Below are 23,760 nucleotides of genomic sequence, written 5' to 3' on the forward strand. Positions count from 1 at the left end.
TACAATCACAGCCAACAATATACTGTTCTTATGGGATATCTCTGAAGAAAAAAGAACAGAAAGTCAAGGAACATGAGATGCTATACAGACAAAGCTACTGCAGTACTCATGTGGGGTGTAATGCAATGAGAATGGAGTAAAGAAGGGAAGAAAGATCTTAGCAATGCTGGTTAAATATAAGTTCCTTGTACACCAACCACGGTCCCATAGAATGCAGTCATGAGACCAGCACTAGTTTCATGGTGACAAAGGCACTTCTAATGAAAACTCTTGCAAGGAAAGAAGGCAAAAAAGGTGAGCATGCCCAAATGCTCATCTGATGTTACAGTGAACATCTCCAAAAAGATTCCATGTGGTCAGGACATCTGCATTACTTACTTTTTATGGCTTTCACTAGACAATGCAAGCTGACTAACCTTTTCACACCTGGCTTCATTTTATTTAACTTTACATGATTTTACTTTTTTTACAGATGTATTCATACTTTTAGCATACAAGGTGTCATTTTTCTAATTATACTGATAAAGATAGTGGACTACAGATAAAAGCTGCAGACCTGGGTTTCTCAGTTACTGTGTAAGTTTTAGGGACAGTAGCTAAGCATTTAGTAGAAAAGGGAAGCATTCCTCCATGTAGCTGTACCATAACATGCAAACACAAACCATGCACTTCTGTCTGCTATGATGATTTGTATCAGGTGGCAAAGTAGAGAAAAATACAAAACTCCTACAGAAAAGTTCTGGAAAGTATTAGGCAAAAATGAGTCATACAATCTAGTAGTATTGCAATGAAGTTTATTGTTACTAAACTGAAACATTTTAATTGTGTTGTACTGATAAAAAATATCAAAATTGCTTTGAATGCATCCAGCTATTACCAAAGCTACAAAGTCCAGCAAAATACACAAAAAGCGTTCTAGGTTTTCAGTGTAAAACTGGAATTGTGTGTCACATGGTCTGCAGGTACTGCCTAATTTATGGGGGTCATTTTTACCAGTTGCACTTGTATAGACAAAGAACTGTCAGTCTTTGTAATCATGGTGGCAGAAAAGGTCCATTCCAAATTACAGTATATTGTATTGTGCAAAGAAGGAAAAAAAATCTGCAGTCCAACTGTGATGCTCCAAACAAAATTTGCTATGCACTCTAATAAAAATAATGCATCTCAGCCAACCATAAAGCAGATCAGCAATTTTGTGAAAAAGCATATATTACTCAGTGAAGCTGTGCCTCACCTACTATGCCAACCAGTGGCAACTGTTATTTTTGACCTAGTAAGTGCTTACCTACATGCACACCCCATCAGCATGCTAAAATACAAAGTAGATTAGGAGCATAGTGGGTGTACAACACTGAGCTATCAGGAAGTTAACATGGTACTTTATGTACGTCATATTGTTCTATGAATTTAAAATCGTTTCAGTCTGTACACTTAGTATACAGACTGATATATTTTTGCTTAGGCTAGACAGTGGTATACAGCAGGCATAGCAGCCCTGTGGCACTTTTTGGCTCCATCATAAGTCACAAGCATGACTTAGTGCTAAAATAAATTTTTGACACTGTTTACATACATTTCCCAGATGGTGGTAACTCTTTATTAACACAGCTTAACTTTAAAGAATAAAACAAAATCCAAAGTCAATACAAAAAAATCATCAATACAGTCCCCCATTACTATCTAACTATAACAAAGACCTTCAAATTGTCTTAACTGTCACCACAACAATATCAGTTATGGACCACTACACAACTTCAAAGGTCAACGTAGTAGAAAAATGCTCATTCAAATGTTTTATGCGTATCCATGTAGCTTGAAAAATGTCTTACAGAGACTGTGAGGTCTGTGTGTACTTTATCTTGGTGTTACCTGACAGAAGGGCACAGTAACCCGAATCTGTCCATAGCCTGCTTATTTGCAAAAGGCAAAATATGGCTTCCATGATATTTAGAAAAGGGATGAAAAGCAATGACTGCAGCCTACTTTCCAGAACAACTGGTTCACTTTCACTAGCACAGTACTCACATCTGACTTTTACTCCAAGCTGGGGAGTGGGGGTTACTACCCCCATCTTACAAGCACATCACCGTGCAGCTTCTGATTTGCTTCATGGCACTTGCTTATGCTTCAGGAAGGAGTAACTGTGAGAATCAGTAACAGTAATTTATGCTGTAGTTTCTTCTTCAAAAGTGCACTCATCAGGATGGAGGCAGCAGATCTACTGGCTAAAAAATGCAAGGCTGCAGCTTATTAAGGTTCAGCAGTCATTTTTTCATTGTGACCTCAGCTACCAACTGTGCTTTCAAGGATGTGCGTCACCGCATTTTTTCTTGTTCACAACAGAATGACGCAGTAGTATAGGGATAAGTTACAGTGAAACCAGAACAACATACTGCATCAGAAAAAATAAATCAGCAGTGCTCACAAGCCTCGGGCCCGAACGGCATAACAATGCGCCATATTATCACTCTTGAACAAAGCTGGATTATTTCTCTCCTGATTTGTCGAGAGTTCTTTTTTGTGCAGGCTATAAAATGGCAACTGCATTCTGCATGTAGTACATCTAACCTCAGAAAAAGAATTCTTAATGTAAATAAATGCAGTGTCCCTTATGGGGGAACTATCAGCGAGGCACACGCACTAGTGTTAATGGCACAAATGCAGGGAATGATGCACCTTGGGATAGTAGGTAACGAAGGAAAATGGCACTTGTCTCTGGAGGAGGAAGCTTCTTGCTAATATTGTAAGTATCTGCATTCCCTTATGAGTACGAATCTTACACTATCTGGTAATAATGCATAAGAGGATACACAACTGTTAATTCTTGCACTCCCAAGAAATCTGCGAGAAGAAAATGTTAACACTGATAAAATGTAACAAGAAGGACTCCCCCACTTAGTAAAGAACTGATTGCATTTTTTACCTTGGTAATGTTTTCACATTTAATATGGAAGCAGTGCACAGTGCCCTAGTTTAGAAAATCTGCACCATTCACTGAAATCCATTTTGCATGTATGATTTTTCAAACTTCATAAATATTCTTTTAATGACTTTTGTGTTAGTACAGAACCAGAGATAGCCTGTTTAAAATTAAAGAAATAACAATTAACCATAAATAATGACTTTTTGGAGCGCATATTTTTTGATAATCCAGAACATGGATTTAAGACACTGAACTGTTTTTAAGCCAAAATATGTCTCTGTATGGATGAATGATATGTAATCCAAGTTCTGAAAACTGATTTGTTCCCTTTGGATTTCAAAAAGTCTCTGAAGGCTTAATTATGTTTTTGTTTTGCAACATTGTTCCCATAGCTGGACCCTTTATTTATTTCTGTCACTCCAATCATCCATCGAACACCAACAGAAGCTGTAAAGACAGAACAGAAGGCACACAAACATTAGTTATTTCTGTCTATAGTATGAGGAAAAGCTACAAAATAAATGCAGGCATTTCTGGGTTCTGAGCACCTGTATTTCATCCCTTCCATATTCTGTCTGGATAATGCAAAGTTATGCATTGGAAATACTCTTCCTAATCTGGTTGCCAAATGTTATCAGGGTAGAGACACATCAAAACACAAGTTGCCATTACAGTACTGTTAATGTGCCAACTCGTGGCCTATTTTCTTTCTTCAGTAGCCCTTCCCAGTTCACAAGGAATGCAGTTATAAATGGAAGCCTATCCCTTTACATGAGATTTTTAAAAAAACATTCTTGGACAGCTGCTACGTATTAATGTTCACTTGTGTGTTAACATTTAGCCCCTTTCTTCATAGTAAAGACACAAATTAAAAAACACTAGCAGCCTGTTGTTATTGACTTCTGTTGTACACCAGAGACACCTTGGCAATATCATATTACTGCTTCCTTAATATCTGAACAAATTAAATGACTGATGCACCCAATAAAACAACTTAAAAATGCTGCCAAAATAAAGAAAAAATGTGCATTTCTTTACTAAGTACATGTGCTTGCACATGACTAGATGTGTCTAGACTGTACTTTCTATATTCTTAATAGTGATAATAAATGGCATCAACTGTTGCCAAGAGACTCCTGTGGTTATCTGTGCCAGTTGTTGAGATGCAAGGCTGAAGGATAGCTGAAACTACACTATAGTGGGTGCTCAGATTGCTGCTCGTGTACAGTTACTGTTCAACAAAAGAACGCTAAAGTTTAGCATGCAAAAATTATTTTGTTGATATTGCAGTGCTTAAAAAAACACAAACCCAGTGTTCCAGATGTTTTTCTTCATTACGGAGCAGTGGAGTGAATTCAAAAAAACTCCTTGGCATCTCAGTTAACCTCCTTCAAAGGACACTCAAAAATAACAGTTTTCCAGCACTCACACACTGAAATACCTGGCTTATGATGTATGACTATAAGGCAATGGGGCACTACTACTCACACACTGAAATACCTGGCTTATGATGTATGACTATAAGGCAATGGGCGCACTACTACTCACACACTGAAATACCTGGCTTATGATGTATGACTATAAGGCAATGGGGCACTACTACACACACACTGAAATACCTGGCTTATGATGTATGACTATAAGGCAATGAGGCACTACTACACACACACTGAAATACCTGGCTTATGATGTATGACTATAAGGCAATGGGGCACTACTACTCACACACTGAAATACCTGGCTTATGATGTATGACTATAAGGCAATGGGGCACTACTACACACACACTGAAATACCTGGCTTATGATGTATGACTATAAGGCAATGGGGCACTACTACTCACACACTGAAATACCTGGCTTATGATGTATGACTATAAGGCAATGGGGCACTACTACACACACACTGAAATACCTGGCTTATGATGTATGACTATAAGGCAATGGGGCACTACTACACACACACTGAAATACCTGGCTTATGATGTATGACTATAAGGCAATGGGGCACTACTACACACACACTGAAATACCTGGCTTATGATGTATGACTATAAGGCAATGGGGCACTACTACTCACACACTGAAATACCTGGCTTATGATGTATGACTATAAGGCAATGGGGCACTACTACTCACACACTGAAATACCTGGCTTATGATGTATGACTATAAGGCAATGGGGCACTACTACTCACACACTGAAATACCTGGCTTATGATGTATGACTATAAGGCAATGGGGCACTACTACTCACACACTGAAATACCTGGCTTATGATGTATGACTATAAGGCAATGGGGCACTACTACACACACTGAAATACCTGGCTTATGATGTATGACTATAAGGCAATGGGGCACTACTACTCACACACTGAAATACCTGGCTTATGATGTATGACTATAAGGCAATGGGGCACTACTACTCACACACTGAAATACCTGGCTTATGATGTATGACTATAAGGCAATGGGGCACTACTACTCACACACTGAAATACCTGGCTTATGATGTATGACTATAAGGCAATGGGGCACTACTACTCACACACTGAAATACCTGGCTTATGATGTATGACTATAAGGCAATGGGGCACTACACACACACTGAAATACCTGGCTTATGATGTATGACTATAAGGCAATGGGGCACTACTACTCACACACTGAAATACCTGGCTTATGATGTATGACTATAAGGCAATGGGGCACTACTACACACACACTGAAATACCTGGCTTATGATGTATGACTATAAGGCAATGGGGCACTACTACACACACTGAAATACCTGGCTTATGATGTATGACTATAAGGCAATGGGGCACTACTACTCACACACTGAAATACCTGGCTTATGATGTATGACTATAAGGCAATGGGGCACTACTACTCACACACTGAAATACCTGGCTTATGATGTATGACTATAAGGCAATGGGGCACTACTACACACACACTGAAATACCTGGCTTATGATGTATGACTATAAGGCAATGGGGCACTACTCACACACTGAAATACCTGGCTTATGATGTATGACTATAAGGCAATGGGGCACTACTACTCACACACTGAAATACCTGGCTTATGATGTATGACTATAAGGCAATGGGGCACTACTACACACACACTGAAATACCTGGCTTATGATGTATGACTATAAGGCAATGGGGCACTACTACACACACACTGAAATACCTGGCTTATGATGTATGACTATAAGGCAATGGGGCACTACTACACACACACTGAAATACCTGGCTTATGATGTATGACTATAAGGCAATGGGGCACTACTACTCACACACTGAAATACCTGGCTTATGATGTATGACTATAAGGCAATGGGACACTACTACTCACACACTGAAATACCTGGCTTATGATGTATGACTATAAGGCAATGGGACACTACTACTTACACACTGAAATACCTGGCTTATGATGTATGACTATAAGGCAATGGGGCACTACTACTCACACACTGAAATACCTGGCTTATGATGTATGACTATAAGGCATTGGGGCACTACTACACATACACTGAAATACCTGGCTTATGATGTATGACTATAAGGCAATGGGGCACTACTACTCACACACTGAAATACCTGGCTTATGATGTATGACTATAAGGCAATGGGGCACTACTACACACACACTGAAATACCTGGCTTATGATGTATGACTATAAGGCAATGGGGCACGACTACACACACACTGAAATACCTGGCTTATGATGTATGACTATAAGGCAATGGGGCACTACTACTCACACACTGAAATACCTGGCTTATGATGTATGACTATAAGGCAATGGGGCACGACTACACACACACTGAAATACCTGGCTTAGGATGTATGACTATAAGGCAATGGGGCACTACTACTCACACACTGAAATACCTGGCTTATGATGTATGACTATAAGGCAATGGGGCACTACTACTCACACACTGAAATACCTGGCTTATGATGTATGACTATAAGGCAATGGGGCACTACTACACACACACTGAAATACCTGGCTTATGATGTATGACTATAAGGCAATGGGGCACTACTCACACACTGAAATACCTGGCTTATGATGTATGACTATAAGGCAATGGGGCACTACTACTCACACACTGAAATACCTGGCTTATGATGTATGACTATAAGGCAATGGGGCACTACTACTCACACACTGAAATACCTGGCTTATGATGTATGACTATAAGGCAATGGGGCACTACTACACACACTGAAATACCTGGCTTATGATGTATGACTATAAGGCAATGGGGCACTACTACACACACACTGAAATACCTGGCTTATGATGTATGACTATAAGGCAATGGGGCACTACTACTCACACACTGAAATACCTGGCTTATGATGTATGACTATAAGGCAATGGGACACTACTACACACACTGAAATACCTGGCTTATGATGTATGACTATAAGGCAATGGGGCACTACTACTCACACACTGAAATACCTGGCTTATGATGTATGACTATAAGGCAATGGGGCACTACTACTCACACACTGAAATACCTGGCTTATGATGTATGACTATAAGGCAATGGGGCACTACTACACACACACTGAAATACCTGGCTTATGATGTATGACTATAAGGCAATGGGGCACTACACACACACTGAAATACCTGGCTTATGATGTATGACTATAAGGCAATGGGGCACTACTACACACACACTGAAATACCTGGCTTATGATGTATGACTATAAGGCAATGGGGCACTACTACTCACACACTGAAATACCTGGCTTATGATGTATGACTATAAGGCAATGGGCACTACTACACACACACTGAAATACCTGGCTTATGATGTATGACTATAAGGCAATGGGGCACTACTACTCACACACTGAAATACCTGGCTTATGATGTATGACTATAAGGCAATGGGGCACTACTACTCACACAATGAAATACCTGGCTTATGATGTATGACTATAAGGCAATGGGGCACTACTACACACACCCTGAAATACCTGGCTTATGATGTATGACTATAAGGCAATGGGGCACTACTACTCACACACTGAAATACCTGGCTTATGATGTATGACTATAAGGCAATGGGGCACTACTACTCACACACTGAAATACCTGGCTTATGATGTATGACTATAAGGCAATGGGGCACTACTACACATACACTGAAATACCTGGCTTATGATGTATGACTATAAGGCAATGGGGCACTACTACTCACACACTGAAATACCTGGCTTATGATGTATGACTATAAGGCAATGGGGCACTACTACACACACTGAAATACCTGGCTTATGATGTATGACTATAAGGCAATGGGGCACGACTACACACACACTGAAATACCTGGCTTATGATGTATGACTATAAGGCAATGGGGCACTACTACTCACACACTGAAATACCTGGCTTATGATGTATGACTATAAGGCAATGGGGCACTACTACTCACACACTGAAATACCTGGCTTATGATGTATGACTATAAGGCAATGGGGCACTACTACTCACACACTGAAATACCTGGCTTATGATGTATGACTATAAGGCAATGGGGCACTACTACACACACACTGAAATACCTGGCTTATGATGTATGACTATAAGGCAATGGGGCACTACTACTCACACACTGAAATACCTGGCTTATGATGTATGACTATAAGGCAATGGGGCACTACTACTCACACACTGAAATACCTGGCTTATGATGTATGACTATAAGGCAATGGGGCACTACTACTCACACACTGAAATACCTGGCTTATGATGTATGACCATAAGGCAATGGGGCACTACTACTCACACACTGAAATACCTGGCTTATGATGTATGACTATAAGGCAATGGGGCACTACTCACACACTGAAATATCTGGCTTATGATGTATGACTATAAGGCAATGGGGCACGACTACTCACACACTGAAATACCTGGCTTATGATGTATGACTATAAGGCAATGGGGCACTACTACTCACACACTGAAATACCTGGCTTATGATGTATGACTATAAGGCAATGGGGCACTACTACACACACACTGAAATACCTGGCTTATGATGTATGACTATAAGGCAATGGGGCACTACTACTCACACACTGAAATACCTGGCTTATGATGTATGACTATAAGGCAATGGGGCACTACTACACACACACTGAAATACCTGGCTTATGATGTATGACTATAAGGCAATGGGGCACTACTACTCACACACTGAAATACCTGGCTTATGAAGTATGACGATAAGGCAATGGAGCACTACTACACACACACTGAAATACCTGGCTTATGATGTATGACTATAAGGCAATGGGGCACTACTACACACACATTGAAATACATGGCTTATGATGTATGACTATAAGGCAATGGGGCACTACTACTCACACACTGAAATACCTGGCTTATGATGTATGACTATAAGGCAATGGGGCACTACTACTCACACACTGAAATACCTGGCTTATGCTGTATGACTATAAGGCAATGGGGCACTACTACACACACACTGAAATACCTGGCTTATGATGTATGACTATAAGGCAATGGGGCACTACTACTCACACACTGAAATACCTGGCTTATGATGTATGACTATAAGGCAATGGGGCACGACTACACACACACTGAAATACCTGGCTTATGATGTATGACTATAAGGCAATGGGGCACTACTACTCACACACTGAAATACCTGGCTTATGATGTATGACTATAAGGCAATGGGGCACTACTACTCACACACAGAAATACCTGGCTTATGATATATGACTATAAGGCAATGGGCACTACTACTCACACACTGAAATACCTGGCTTATGATGTATGACTATAAGGCAATGGGGCACTACTACTCACACACTGAAATACCTGGCTTATGATGTATGACTATAAGGCAATGGGGCACTACTACACACACTGAAATACCTGGCTTATGATGTATGACTATAAGGCAATGGGGCACTACTCACACACTGAAATACCTGGCTTATGATGTATGACTATAAGGCAATGGGGCACTACACACACACTGAAATACCTGGCTTATGATGTATGACTATAAGGCAATGGGGCACTACTACACACACACTGAAATACCTGGCTTATGATGTATGACTATAAGGCAATGGGGCACTACTACACACACACTGAAATACCTGGCTTATGATGTATGACTATAAGGCAATGGGGCACTACTACACACACACTGAAATACCTGGCTTATGATGTATGACTATAAGGCAATGGGGCACTACTACTCACACACTGAAATACCTGGCTTATGATGTATGACTATAAGGCAATGGGGCACTACTACTCACACACTGAAATACCTGGCTTATGATGTATGACTATAAGGCAATGGGGCACTACTACACACACACTGAAATACCTGGCTTATGATGTATGACTATAAGGCAATGGGGCACTACTACTCACACACTGAAATACCTGGCTTATGATGTATGACTATAAGGCAATGGGGCACTACTACTCACACACTGAAATACCTGGCTTATGATGTATGACTATAAGGCAATGGGGCACTACTACACACACACTGAAATACCTGGCTTATGATGTATGACTATAAGGCAATGGGGCACTACTACTCACACACTGAAATACCTGGCTTATGATGTATGACTATAAGGCAATGGGGCACTACTACACACACACTGAAATACCTGGCTTATGATGTATGACTATAAGGCAATGGGGCACTACTACTCACACACTGAAATACCTGGCTTATGATGTATGACTATAAGGCAATGGGGCACTACTACAAACACACTGAAATACCTGGCTTATGATGTATGACTATAAGGCAATGGGGCACTACTACTCACACACTGAAATACCTGGCTTATGATGTATGACTACAAGGCAATGGGGCACTACTACACACACACTGAAATACCTGGCTTATGATGTATGGCTATAAGGCAATGGGGCACTACTACACACACACTGAAATACCTGGCTTATGATGTATGACTATAAGGCAATGGGGCACTACTACTGACACACTGAAATACCTGGCTTATGATGTATGACTATAAGGCAATGGGGCACTACTACTCACACACTGAAATACCTGGCTTATGATGTATGACTATAAGGCAATGGGGCACTACTACACACACACTGAAATACCTGGCTTATGATGTATGACTATAAGGCAATGGGGCACTACTACACACACACTGAAATACCTGGCTTATGATGTATGACTATAAGGCAATGGGGCACTACTACTCACACACTGAAATACCTGGCTTATGATGTATGACTATAAGGCAATGGGGCACTACTACACACACACTGAAATACCTGGCTTATGATGTATGACTATAAGGCAATGGGGCACTACTACTCACACACTGAAATACCTGGCTTATGATGTATGACTATAAGGCAATGGGGCACTACTACACACACACTGAAATACCTGGCTTATGATGTATGACTATAAGGCAATGGGGCACTACTAAACACACACTGAAATACCTGGCTTATGATGTATGACTATAAGGCAATGGGGCACTACTACTCACACACTGAAATACCTGGCTTATGATGTATGACTATAAGGCAATGAGGCACTACTACACACACACTGAAATACCTGGCTTATGATGTATGACTATAAGGCAATGGGGCACTACTACACACACACTGAAATACCTGGCTTATGATGTATGACTATAAGGCAATGGGGCACTACTACTCACACACTGAAATACCTGGCTTATGATGTATGACTATAAGGCAATGGGGCACTACTACTCACACACTGAAATACCTGGCTTATGATGTATGACTATAAGGCAATGGGGCACTACTACTCACACACTGAAATACCTGGCTTATGATGTATGACTATAAGGCAATGGGGCACGACTACACACACACTGAAATACCTGGCTTATGATGTATGACTATAAGGCAATGGGGCACTACTACACACACACTGAAATACCTGGCTTATGATGTATGACTATAAGGCAATGGGGCACTACTACTCACACACTGAAATACCTGGCTTATGATGTATGACTATAAGGCAATGGGGCACTACTACTCACACACTGAAATACCTGGCTTATGATGTATGACTATAAGGCAATGGGGCACTACTACTCACACACTGAAATACCTGGCTTATGATGTATGACTATAAGGCAATGGGGCACTACTACTCACACACTGAAATACCTGGCTTATGATGTATGACTATAAGGCAACGGGCACTACTACTCACACACTGAAATACCTGGCTTATGATGTATGACTATAAGGCAACGGGCACTACTACACACACTGAAATACCTGGCTTATGATGTATGACTATAAGGCAATGGGGCACTACTACACACACACTGAAATACCTGGCTTATGATGTATGACTATAAGGCAATGGGGCACTACTACTCACACACTGAAATACCTGGCTTATGATGTATGACTATAAGGCAATGGGGCACTACTACACACACACTGAAATACCTGGCTTATGATGTATGACTATAAGGCAATGGGGCACTAGTACACACACACTGAAATACCTGGCTTATGATGTATGACTATAAGGCAATGGGGCACGACTACACACACACACTGAAATACCTGGCTTATGATGTATGACTATAAGGCAATGGGGCACTACTACTCACACACTGAAATACCTGGCTTATGATGTATGACTATAAGGCAATGGGGCACTACTACACACACTGAAATACCTGGCTTATGATGTATGACTATAAGGCAATGGGGCACTACTACTCACACACTGAAATACCTGGCTTATGATGTATGACTATAAGGCAATGGGGCACTACTACTCACACACTGAAATACCTGGCTTATGATGTATGACTATAAGGCAATGGGGCACTACTACTCACACACTGAAATACCTGGCTTATGATGTATGACTATAAGGCAATGGGGCACTACTACACACACACTGAAATACCTGGCTTATGATGTATGACTATAAGGCAATGGGGCACTACTACTCACACACTGAAATACCTGGCTTATGATGTATGACTATAAGGCAATGGGGCACTACTACTCACACACTGAAATACCTGGCTTATGATGTATGACTATAAGGCAATGGGGCACTACTACACACACACTGAAATACCTGGCTTATGATGTATGACTATAAGGCAATGGGGCACGACTACACACACTGAAATACCTGGCTTATGATGTATGACTATAAGGCAATGGGGCACTACTACACACACTGAAATACCTGGCTTATGATGTATGACTATAAGGCAATGGGGCACTACTACACACACACTGAAATACCTGGCTTATGATGTATGACTATAAGGCAATGGGGCACTACACACACACACACTGAAATACCTGGCTTATGATGTATGACTATAAGGCAATGGGGCACTACTACTCACACACTGAAATACCTGGCTTATGATGTATGACTATAAGGCAATGGGGCACTACTACTCACACACTGAAATACCTGGCTTATGATGTATGACTATAAGGCAATGGGGCACTACTACTCACACACTGAAATACCTGGCTTATGATGTATGACTATAAGGCAATGGGGCACTACTACTCACACACTGAAATACCTGGCTTATGATGTATGACTATAAGGCAATGGGGCACTACTACACACACACTGAAATACCTGGCTTATGATGTATGACTATAAGGCAATGGGGCACTACTACACACACACTGAAATACCTGGCTTATGATGTATGACTATAAGGCAATGGGGCACTACTACACACACACTGAAATACCTGGCTTATGATGTATGACTATAAGGCAATGGGGCACTACTACACACACACTGAAATACCTGGCTTATGATGTATGACTATAAGGCAATGGGGCACTACTACACACACACTGAAATACCTGGCTTATGATGTATGACTATAAGGCAATGGGGCACTACTACACACACTGAAATACCTGGCTTATGATGTATGACTATAAGGCAATGGGGCACTACTACACACACACTGAAATACCTGGCTTATGATGTATGACTATAAGGCAATGGGGCACTACTACTCACACACTGAAATACCTGGCTTATGATGTATGACTATAAGGCAATGGGGCACTACTACTCACACACTGAAATACCTGGCTTATGATGTATGACTATAAGGCAATGGGGCACTACTACTCACACACTGAAATACCTGGCTTATGATGTATGACTATAAGGCAATGGGGCACTACTACACACACACTGAAATACCTGGCTTATGATGTATGACTATAAGGCAATGGGGCACTACTACTCACACACTGAAATACCTGGCTTATGATGTATGACTATAAGGCAATGGGGCACTACTACTCACACACTGAAATACCTGGCTTATGATGTATGACTATAAGGCAATGGGGCACTACTACTCACACACTGAAATACCTGGCTTATGATGTATGACTATAAGGCAATGGGGCACTACTACTCACACACTGAAATACCTGGCTTATGATGTATGACTATAAGGCAATGGGGCACTACTACACACACACTGAAATACCTGGCTTATGATGTATGACTATAAGGCAATGGGGCACTACTACTCACACACTGAAATACCTGGCTTATGATGTATGACTATAAGGCAATGGGGCACCACTACACACACTGAAATACCTGGCTTATGATGTATGACTATAAGGCAATGGGGCACTACTACTCACACACTGAAATACCTGGCTTATGATGTATGACTATAAGGCAATGGGGCACTACTACTCACACACTGAAATACCTGGCTTATGATGTATGACTATAAGGCAATGGGGCACTACTACACACACTGAAATACCTGGCTTATGATGTATGACTATAAGGCAATGGGGCACTACTACTCACACACTGAAATACCTGGCTTATGATGTATGACTATAAGGCAATGGGGCACTACTACACACACACTGAAATACCTGGCTTATGATGTATGACTATAAGGCAATGGGGCACTACTACTCACACACTGAAATACCTGGCTTATGATGTATGACTATAAGGCAATGGGGCACTACTACACACACACTGAAATACCTGGCTTATGATGTATGACTATAAGGCAATGGGGCACTACTACACACACACTGAAATACCTGGCTTATGATGTATGACTATAAGGCAATGGGGCACTACTACTCACACACTGAAATACCTGGCTTATGATGTATGACTATAAGGCAATGGGGCACTACTACTCACACACTGAAATACCTGGCTTATGATGTATGACTATAAGGCAATGGGGCACTACTACTCACACACTGAAATACCTGGCTTATGATGTATGACTATAAGGCAATGGGGCACTACTACTCACACACTGAAATACCTGGCTTATGATGTATGACTATAAGGCAATGGGGCACTACTACACACACACTGAAATACCTGGCTTATGATGTATGACTATAAGGCAATGGGGCACTACTACTCACACACTGAAATACCTGGCTTATGATGTATGACTATAAGGCAATGGGGCACTACTACACACACTGAAATACCTGGCTTATGATGTATGACTATAAGGCAATGGGGCACTACTACACACACTGAAATACCTGGCTTATGATGTATGATTATAAGGCAATGGGGCACTACTACTCACACACTGAAATACCTGGCTTATGATGTATGACTATAAGGCAATGGGGCACTACTACACACACACTGAAATACCTGGCTTATGATGTATGACTATAAGGCAATGGGGCACTACTACACACACTGAAATACCTGGCTTATGATGTATGACTATAAGGCAATGGGGCACCACTACTCACACACTGAAATACCTGGCTTATGATGTATGACTATAAGGCAATGGGGCACTACTACTCACACACTGAAATACCTGGCTTATGATGTATGACTATAAGGCAATGGGGCACTACTACTCACACACTGAAATACCTGGCTTATGATGTATGACTATAAGGCAATGGGGCACTACTACTCACACACTGAAATACCTGGCTTATGATGTATGACTATAAGGCAATGGGGCACTACTCACACACTGAAATACCTGGCTTATGATGTATGACTATAAGGCAATGGGGCACTACACACACTGAAATACCTGGCTTATGATGTATGACTATAAGGCAATGGGGCACTACTACACACACACTGAAATACCTGGCTTATGATGTATGACTATAAGGCAATGGGGCACTACTACTCACACACTGAAATACCTGGCTTATGATGTATGACTATAAGGCAATGGGGCACTACTACACACACACTGAAATACCTGGCTTATGATGTATGACTATAAGGCAATGGGGCACTACTACACACACACTGAAATACCTGGCTTATGATGTATGACTATAAGGCAATGGGGCACTACTACACACACACTGAAATACCTGGCTTATGATGTATGACTATAAGGCAATGGGGCACTACTACTCACACACTGAAATACCTGGCTTATGATGTATGACTATAAGGCAATGGGGCACTACTACACACACACTGAAATACCTGGCTTATGATGTATGACTATAAGGCAATGGGGCACTACTACTCACACACTGAAATACCTGGCTTATGATGTATGACTATAAGGCAATGGGGCACTACTACTCACACACTGAAATACCTGGCTTATGATGTATGACTATAAGGCAATGGGGCACTACTACTCACACACTGAAATACCTGGCTTATGATGTATGACTATAAGGCAATGGGGCACTACTACACACACACTGAAATACCTGGCTTATGATGTATGACTATAAGGCAATGGGGCACTACTACTCACACACTGAAATACCTGGCTTATGATGTATGACTATAAGGCAATGGGGCACTACTACACACACACTGAAATACCTGGCTTATGATGTATGACTATAAGGCAATGGGGCACTACTACTCACACACTGAAATACCTGGCTTATGATGTATGACTATAAGGCAATGGGGCACTACTACACACACACTGAAATACCTGGCTTATGATGTATGACTATAAGGCAATGGGGCAGTACTACACACACTGAAATACCTGGCTTATGATGTATGACTATAAGGCAATGGGGCACTACTACTCACACACTGAAATACCTGGCTTATGATGTATGACTATAAGGCAATGGGGCACTACTACACACACACTGAAATACCTGGCTTATGATGTATGACTATAAGGCAATGGGGCACTACTACTCACACACTGAAATACCTGGCTTATGATGTATGACTATAAGGCAATGGGGCACTACTACTCACACACTGAAATACCTGGCTTATGATGTATGACTATAAGGCAATGGGGCACTACTACTCACACACTGAAATACCTGGCTTATGATGTATGACTATAAGGCAATGGGGCACTACTACACACACACTGAAATACCTGGCTTATGATGTATGACTATAAGGCAATGGGGCACTACTACTCACACACTGAAATACCTGGCTTATGATGTATGACTATAAGGCAATGGGGCACTACTACACACACACTGAAATACCTGGCTTATGATGTATGACTATAAGGCAATGGGGCACTACTACTCACACACTGAAATACCTGGCTTATGATGTATGACTATAAGGCAATGGGGCACTACTACACACACTGAAATACCTGGCTTATGATGTATGACTATAAGGCAATGGGGCACTACTACACACACACTGAAATACCTGGCTTATGATGTATGACTATAAGGCAATGGGGCACTACTACACACACACTGAAATACCTGGCTTATGATGTATGACTATAAGGCAATGGGGCACTACTACTCACACACTGAAATACCTGGCTTATGATGTATGACTATAAGGCAATGGGGCACTACTACACACACACTGAAATACCTGGCTTATGATGTATGACTATAAGGCAATGGGGCACTACTACACACACACTGAAATACCTGGCTTATGATGTATGACTATAAGGCAATGGGGCACTACTACACACACACTGAAATACCTGGCTTATGATGTATGACTATAAGGCAATGGGGCACTACTACTCACACACTGAAATACCTGGCTTATGATGTATGACTATAAGGCAATGGGGCACTACTACTCACACACTGAAATACCTGGCTTATGATGTATGACTATAAGGCAATGGGGCACTACTACACACACACACTGAAATACCTGGCTTATGATGTATGACTATAAGGCAATGGGGCACTACTACACACACACTGAAATACCTGGCTTATGATGTATGACTATAAGGCAATGGGGCACTACTACACACACACTGAAATACCTGGCTTATGATGTATGACTATAAGGCAATGGGGCACTACTACTCACACACTGAAATACCTGGCTTATGATGTATGACTATAAGGCAATGGGGCACTACTACTCACACACTGAAATACCTGGCTTATGATGTATGACTATAAGGCAATGGGGCACTACTACTCACACACTGAAATACCTGGCTTATGATGTATGACTATAAGGCAATGGGGCACTACTACACACACACTGAAATACCTGGCTTATGATGTATGACTATAAGGCAATGGGGCACTACTACTCACACACTGAAATACCTGGCTTATGATGTATGACTATAAGGCAATGGGGCACTACTACTCACACACTGAAATACCTGGCTTATGATGTATGACTATAAGGCAATGGGGCACTACTACACACACTGAAATACCTGGCTTATGATGTATGACTATAAGGCAATGGGGCACTACTACACACACACTGAAATACCTGGCTTATGATGTATGACTATAAGGCAATGGGGCACTACTACACACACACTGAAATACCTGGCTTATGATGTATGACTATAAGGCAATGGGGCACTACTACACACACACTGAAATACCTGGCTTATGATGTATGACTATAAGGCAATGGGGCACTACTACTCACATACTGAAATACCTGGCTTATGATGTATGACTATAAGGCAATGGGGCACTACTACACACACACTGAAATACCTGGCTTATGATGTATGACTATAAGGCAATGGGGCACTACTACTCACACACTGAAATACCTGGCTTATGATGTATGACTATAAGGCAATGGGGCACTACTACACACACACTGAAATACCTGGCTTATGATGTATGACTATAAGGCAATGGGGCACTACTCACACACTGAAATACCTGGCTTATGATGTATGACTATAAGGCAATGGGGCACTACTACTCACACACTGAAATACCTGGCTTATGATGTATGACTATAAGGCAATGGGGCACTACTACACACACACTGAAATACCTGGCTTATGATGTATGACTATAAGGCAATGGGGCACTACTACACACACACTGAAATACCTGGCTTATGATGTATGACTATAAGGCAATGGGGCACTACTACTCACACACTGAAATACCTGGCTTATGATGTATGACTATAAGGCAATGGGGCACTACTACTCACACACTGAAATACCTGGCTTATGATGTATGACTATAAGGCAATGGGGCACTACTACACACACACTGAAATACCTGGCTTATGATGTATGACTATAAGGCAATGGGGCACTACTACACACACACTGAAATACCTGGCTTATGATGTATGACTATAAGGCAATGGGGCACTACTACACACACTGAAATACCTGGCTTATGATGTATGACTATAAGGCAATGGGGCACTACTACTCACACACTGAAATACCTGGCTTATGATGTATGACTATAAGGCAATGGGGCACTACTACACACACACTGAAATACCTGGCTTATGATGTATGACTATAAGGCAATGGGGCACTACTACTCACACACTGAAATACCTGGCTTATGATGTATGACTATAAGGCAATGGGGCACTACACACACACTGAAATACCTGGCTTATGATGTATGACTATAAGGCAATGGGGCACTACTACTCACACACTGAAATACCTGGCTTATGATGTATGACTATAAGGCAATGGGGCACTACTACACACACACTGAAATACCTGGCTTATGATGTATGACTATAAGGCAATGGGGCACTACTACTCACACACTGAAATACCTGGCTTATGATGTATGACTATAAGGCAATGGGGCACTACTACTCACACACTGAAATACCTGGCTTATGATGTATGACTATAAGGCAATGGGGCACTACTACACACACACTGAAATACCTGGCTTATGATGTATGACTATAAGGCAATGGGGCACTACTACACACACACTGAAATACCTGGCTTATGATGTATGACTATAAGGCAATGGGGCACTACTACTCACACACTGAAATACCTGGCTTATGATGTATGACTATAAGGCAATGGGGCACTACACACACACTGAAATACCTGGCTTATGATGTATGACTATAAGGCAATGGGGCACTACTACACACACACTGAAATACCTGGCTTATGATGTATGACTATAAGGCAATGGGGCACTACTACACACACACTGAAATACCTGGCTTATGATGTATGACTATAAGGCAATGGGGCACTACTACACACACACTGAAATACCTGGCTTATGATGTATGACTATAAGGCAATGGGGCACTACTACACACACACTGAAATACCTGGCTTATGATGTATGACTATAAGGCAATGGGGCACTACTACACACACTGAAATACCTGGCTTATGATGTATGACTATAAGGCAATGGGGCACTACTCACACACTGAAATACCTGGCCTATGATGTATGACTATAAGGCAATGGGGCACTACTACACACACACTGAAATACCTGGCTTATGATGTATGACTATAAGGCAATGGGGCACTACTACACACACTGAAATACCTGGCTTATGATGTATGACTATAAGGCAATGGGGCACTACTACACACACACTGAAATACCTGGCTTATGATGTATGACTATAAGGCAATGGGGCACTACTACTCACACACTGAAATACCTGGCTTATGATGTATGACTATAAGGCAATGGGGCACTACTACACACACACTGAAATACCTGGCTTATGATGTATGACTATAAGGCAATGGGGCACTACTACTCACACACTGAAATACCTGGCTTATGATGTATGACTATAAGGCAATGGGGCACTACTACTCACACACTGAAATACCTGGCTTATGATGTATGACTATAAGGCAATGGGGCACTACTACACACACACTGAAATACCTGGCTTATGATGTATGACTATAAGGCAATGGGGAATGACTACTCACACACTGAAATACCTGGCTTATGATGTATGACTATAAGGCAATGGGGCACTACTACACACACACTGAAATACCTGGCTTATGATGTATGACTATAAGGCAATGGGGCACTACTACTCACACACTGAAATACCTGGCTTATGCTGTATGACTATAAGGCAATGGAGCACTACTACTCACAAACTGAAATACCTGGCTTATGATGTATGACTATAAGACAATGGGGCACTACTACACACACACTGAAATACCTGGCTTATGATGTATGACTATAAGGCAATGGGGCACTACTACACACACACTGACATACCTGGCTTATGATGTATGACTATAAGGCAATGGGGCACTACTACGCACACACTGAAATACCTGGCTTATGATGTATGACTATAAGGCAATGGGGCACTACTAGTCATACACTGAAATACCTGGCTTATGATGTATGACTATAAGGCAATGGGGCACGACTACACACACACTGAAATACCTGGCTTATGATGTATGACTATAAGGCAATGGGGCACTACTACTCACACACTGAAATACCTGGCTTATGATGTATGACTATAAGGCAATGGGGCACTACTACTCACACACTGAAATACCTGGCTTATGATGTATGACTATAAGGCAATGGGGCACTACTACTCACACACTGAAATACCTGGCTTATGATGTATGACTATAAGGCAATGGGGCACTACTACACACACACTGAAATACCTGGCTTATGATGTATGACTATAAGGCAATGGGGCACTACTACACACACACTGAAATACCTGGCTTATGATGTATGACTATAAGGCAATGGGGCACTACTACTCACACACTGAAATACCTGGCTTATGATGTATGACTATAAGGCAATGGGGCACGACTTACTTAAAACTATGTCCATCACTTTGAGTACACAACCCTCTAGCATGCATTTTCATCATCCAGTTCAGCCCTTTACAATGAAAAGAAATTCTTATTTTATCTAACAAGTTCTAATAATTACCTCCCCCTCAGATTTTCCTTAGTACTGCAAAATGAAAAGTGTTTTAACTAAATCCTCCCTATTTATGGCTCAGAGGCTAAGGCTGTGACATACAGCTCCTGTGGTACAGGGATTAATTCTCTTAGCCCTCACTAGCGTATGGTGTGACCTTGGGCAAGTAACTTAATCAGCCACTGCTCTCGGGGTGCATCTGAAAAAGGGGTGTGTGTCCAGTGGGCCTACCTGGTAAACAAACAGGTATTATTATGATTTAATTGTTCCCTATTCCTGGCGCCATGACACAGAGAGCTGATGGCCTGACTGCAGCCCTGACAACACAGTTTTGTTCAGTGAGCTGCTTGGGGACTGAATAAGTGAGCAGGATATGGTGGGCTGTGGGAGGCAGCAGCAGAAGCCAGCTCAACAATCTAATGGGAAGGAAAGTGGTCCACTCCACTGCAAGCTGACACTTGACAGAGACCAGGTATCATAACATGAATGAGATACTGGCGCTGTGACTTGTCAAGCAATGTAGCTGGGTAAGAGTGAGGGTGTGGAAACTAAAACACACTGCACAACCAGTACTGCTGGCGTTATATGGCAATAAACTCAACAGGTTGGGAAAGCTGTTCGTGAGAATTAAAAAAATAATTCAGAATTACAGCTGCATTCCCCATCTTTAACCACCAGCACCCTAACTACTAATAGTTTAATTATCTTTGCTTGTTTGTTTGTTTATTTTTCCTGTACCATTGTGCCACAATACATCAAATGATTCTTTAAAGTGTCAACATTTTGAAAAGAAATGTCTTAATTTCTATCAGCATTGGCTTGGACAATAATGCGTTCTAAAAGCAGAGCACTATAGCTAAATACATTTTAATACAAATTGCACAACTCATAACAAAATTATCTTGCTGTCATTTTTTTATTTTTATTACTCTTACAAAACTCTCGGATTAAATATTGTTTTATTAAGATATTTTGGAATTAATTCAGAAAGGTTACCATGAAATGAACACAAGATGTACACCTCATGGTACCTTTTTTGCATTCAGAAACACCTCTACCACTGTGCTTTTACACGAAGATGTGCAGCAACATGGTGGGCTGTCTCTGTGGCTGTGATAGACACTAATGAGGCATTCTGGGGGCATAGCTATTTTCTAATTAGCCATGTGCTCCCCTCTAGAACTACCTGTGGTAAGGCATTTGTGCAGCTGTGTGATTACGACAATCGGTTAGCTCTGTAAATTAGCTACTGGCTGCTTATGGTAATGAACACAGCCAAAAGGCACAGTTCATCCATTGTGGTACAGGTAAGAGCTGGGTGGATTATTGGTCAGGTAGCATTACGGGGTGTGTATGTGAGGGACTGCATATATATATATATATATATATATATATATATATATATGTGTGTGTGTGTGTGTGTGTGTGTGTGTGTGTGCGCCTGTCTATCTGGGAGGTTACAGTAGGCGGGGTTAGTGAGGGGGGTTGATTAGGTACACGAGTGTGTGATTGCTTTTATTAGTGATCAGGTGAGTCTGTCCATGAGTGCAATCAAGTGGGGAGGGCA

The 23,760-nt window shown here is 41.4% G+C and overlaps 1 protein-coding gene across 3 annotated transcripts in view; it reads right to left on the reverse strand.

Annotated features, from left to right (window-relative positions):
• Positions 1-777: 777 nt before the first annotated feature.
• The window catches only part of AGPAT4 (1-acylglycerol-3-phosphate O-acyltransferase 4), a 1,187,234-nt gene continuing 1,164,251 nt past the window's right edge, over positions 778-23,760 (reverse strand). For all 3 annotated transcript variants that reach the window (XM_044068028.1, XM_044068026.1, XM_044068027.1), the window contains one exon: positions 778-3,370. In XM_044068028.1, the coding sequence (XP_043923963.1) occupies positions 3,279-3,370 (92 nt within the window). In that variant the 3' untranslated portion in view covers positions 778-3,278. The remainder of the gene's footprint in view (positions 3,371-23,760) is intronic.

This window comes from Protopterus annectens, chromosome 1.part0 (assembly GCF_019279795.1).
Source record: "Protopterus annectens isolate FY-2018-M chromosome 1.part0, PAN1.0, whole genome shotgun sequence".
NCBI lineage: Eukaryota > Metazoa > Chordata > Ceratodontiformes > Protopteridae > Protopterus > Protopterus annectens.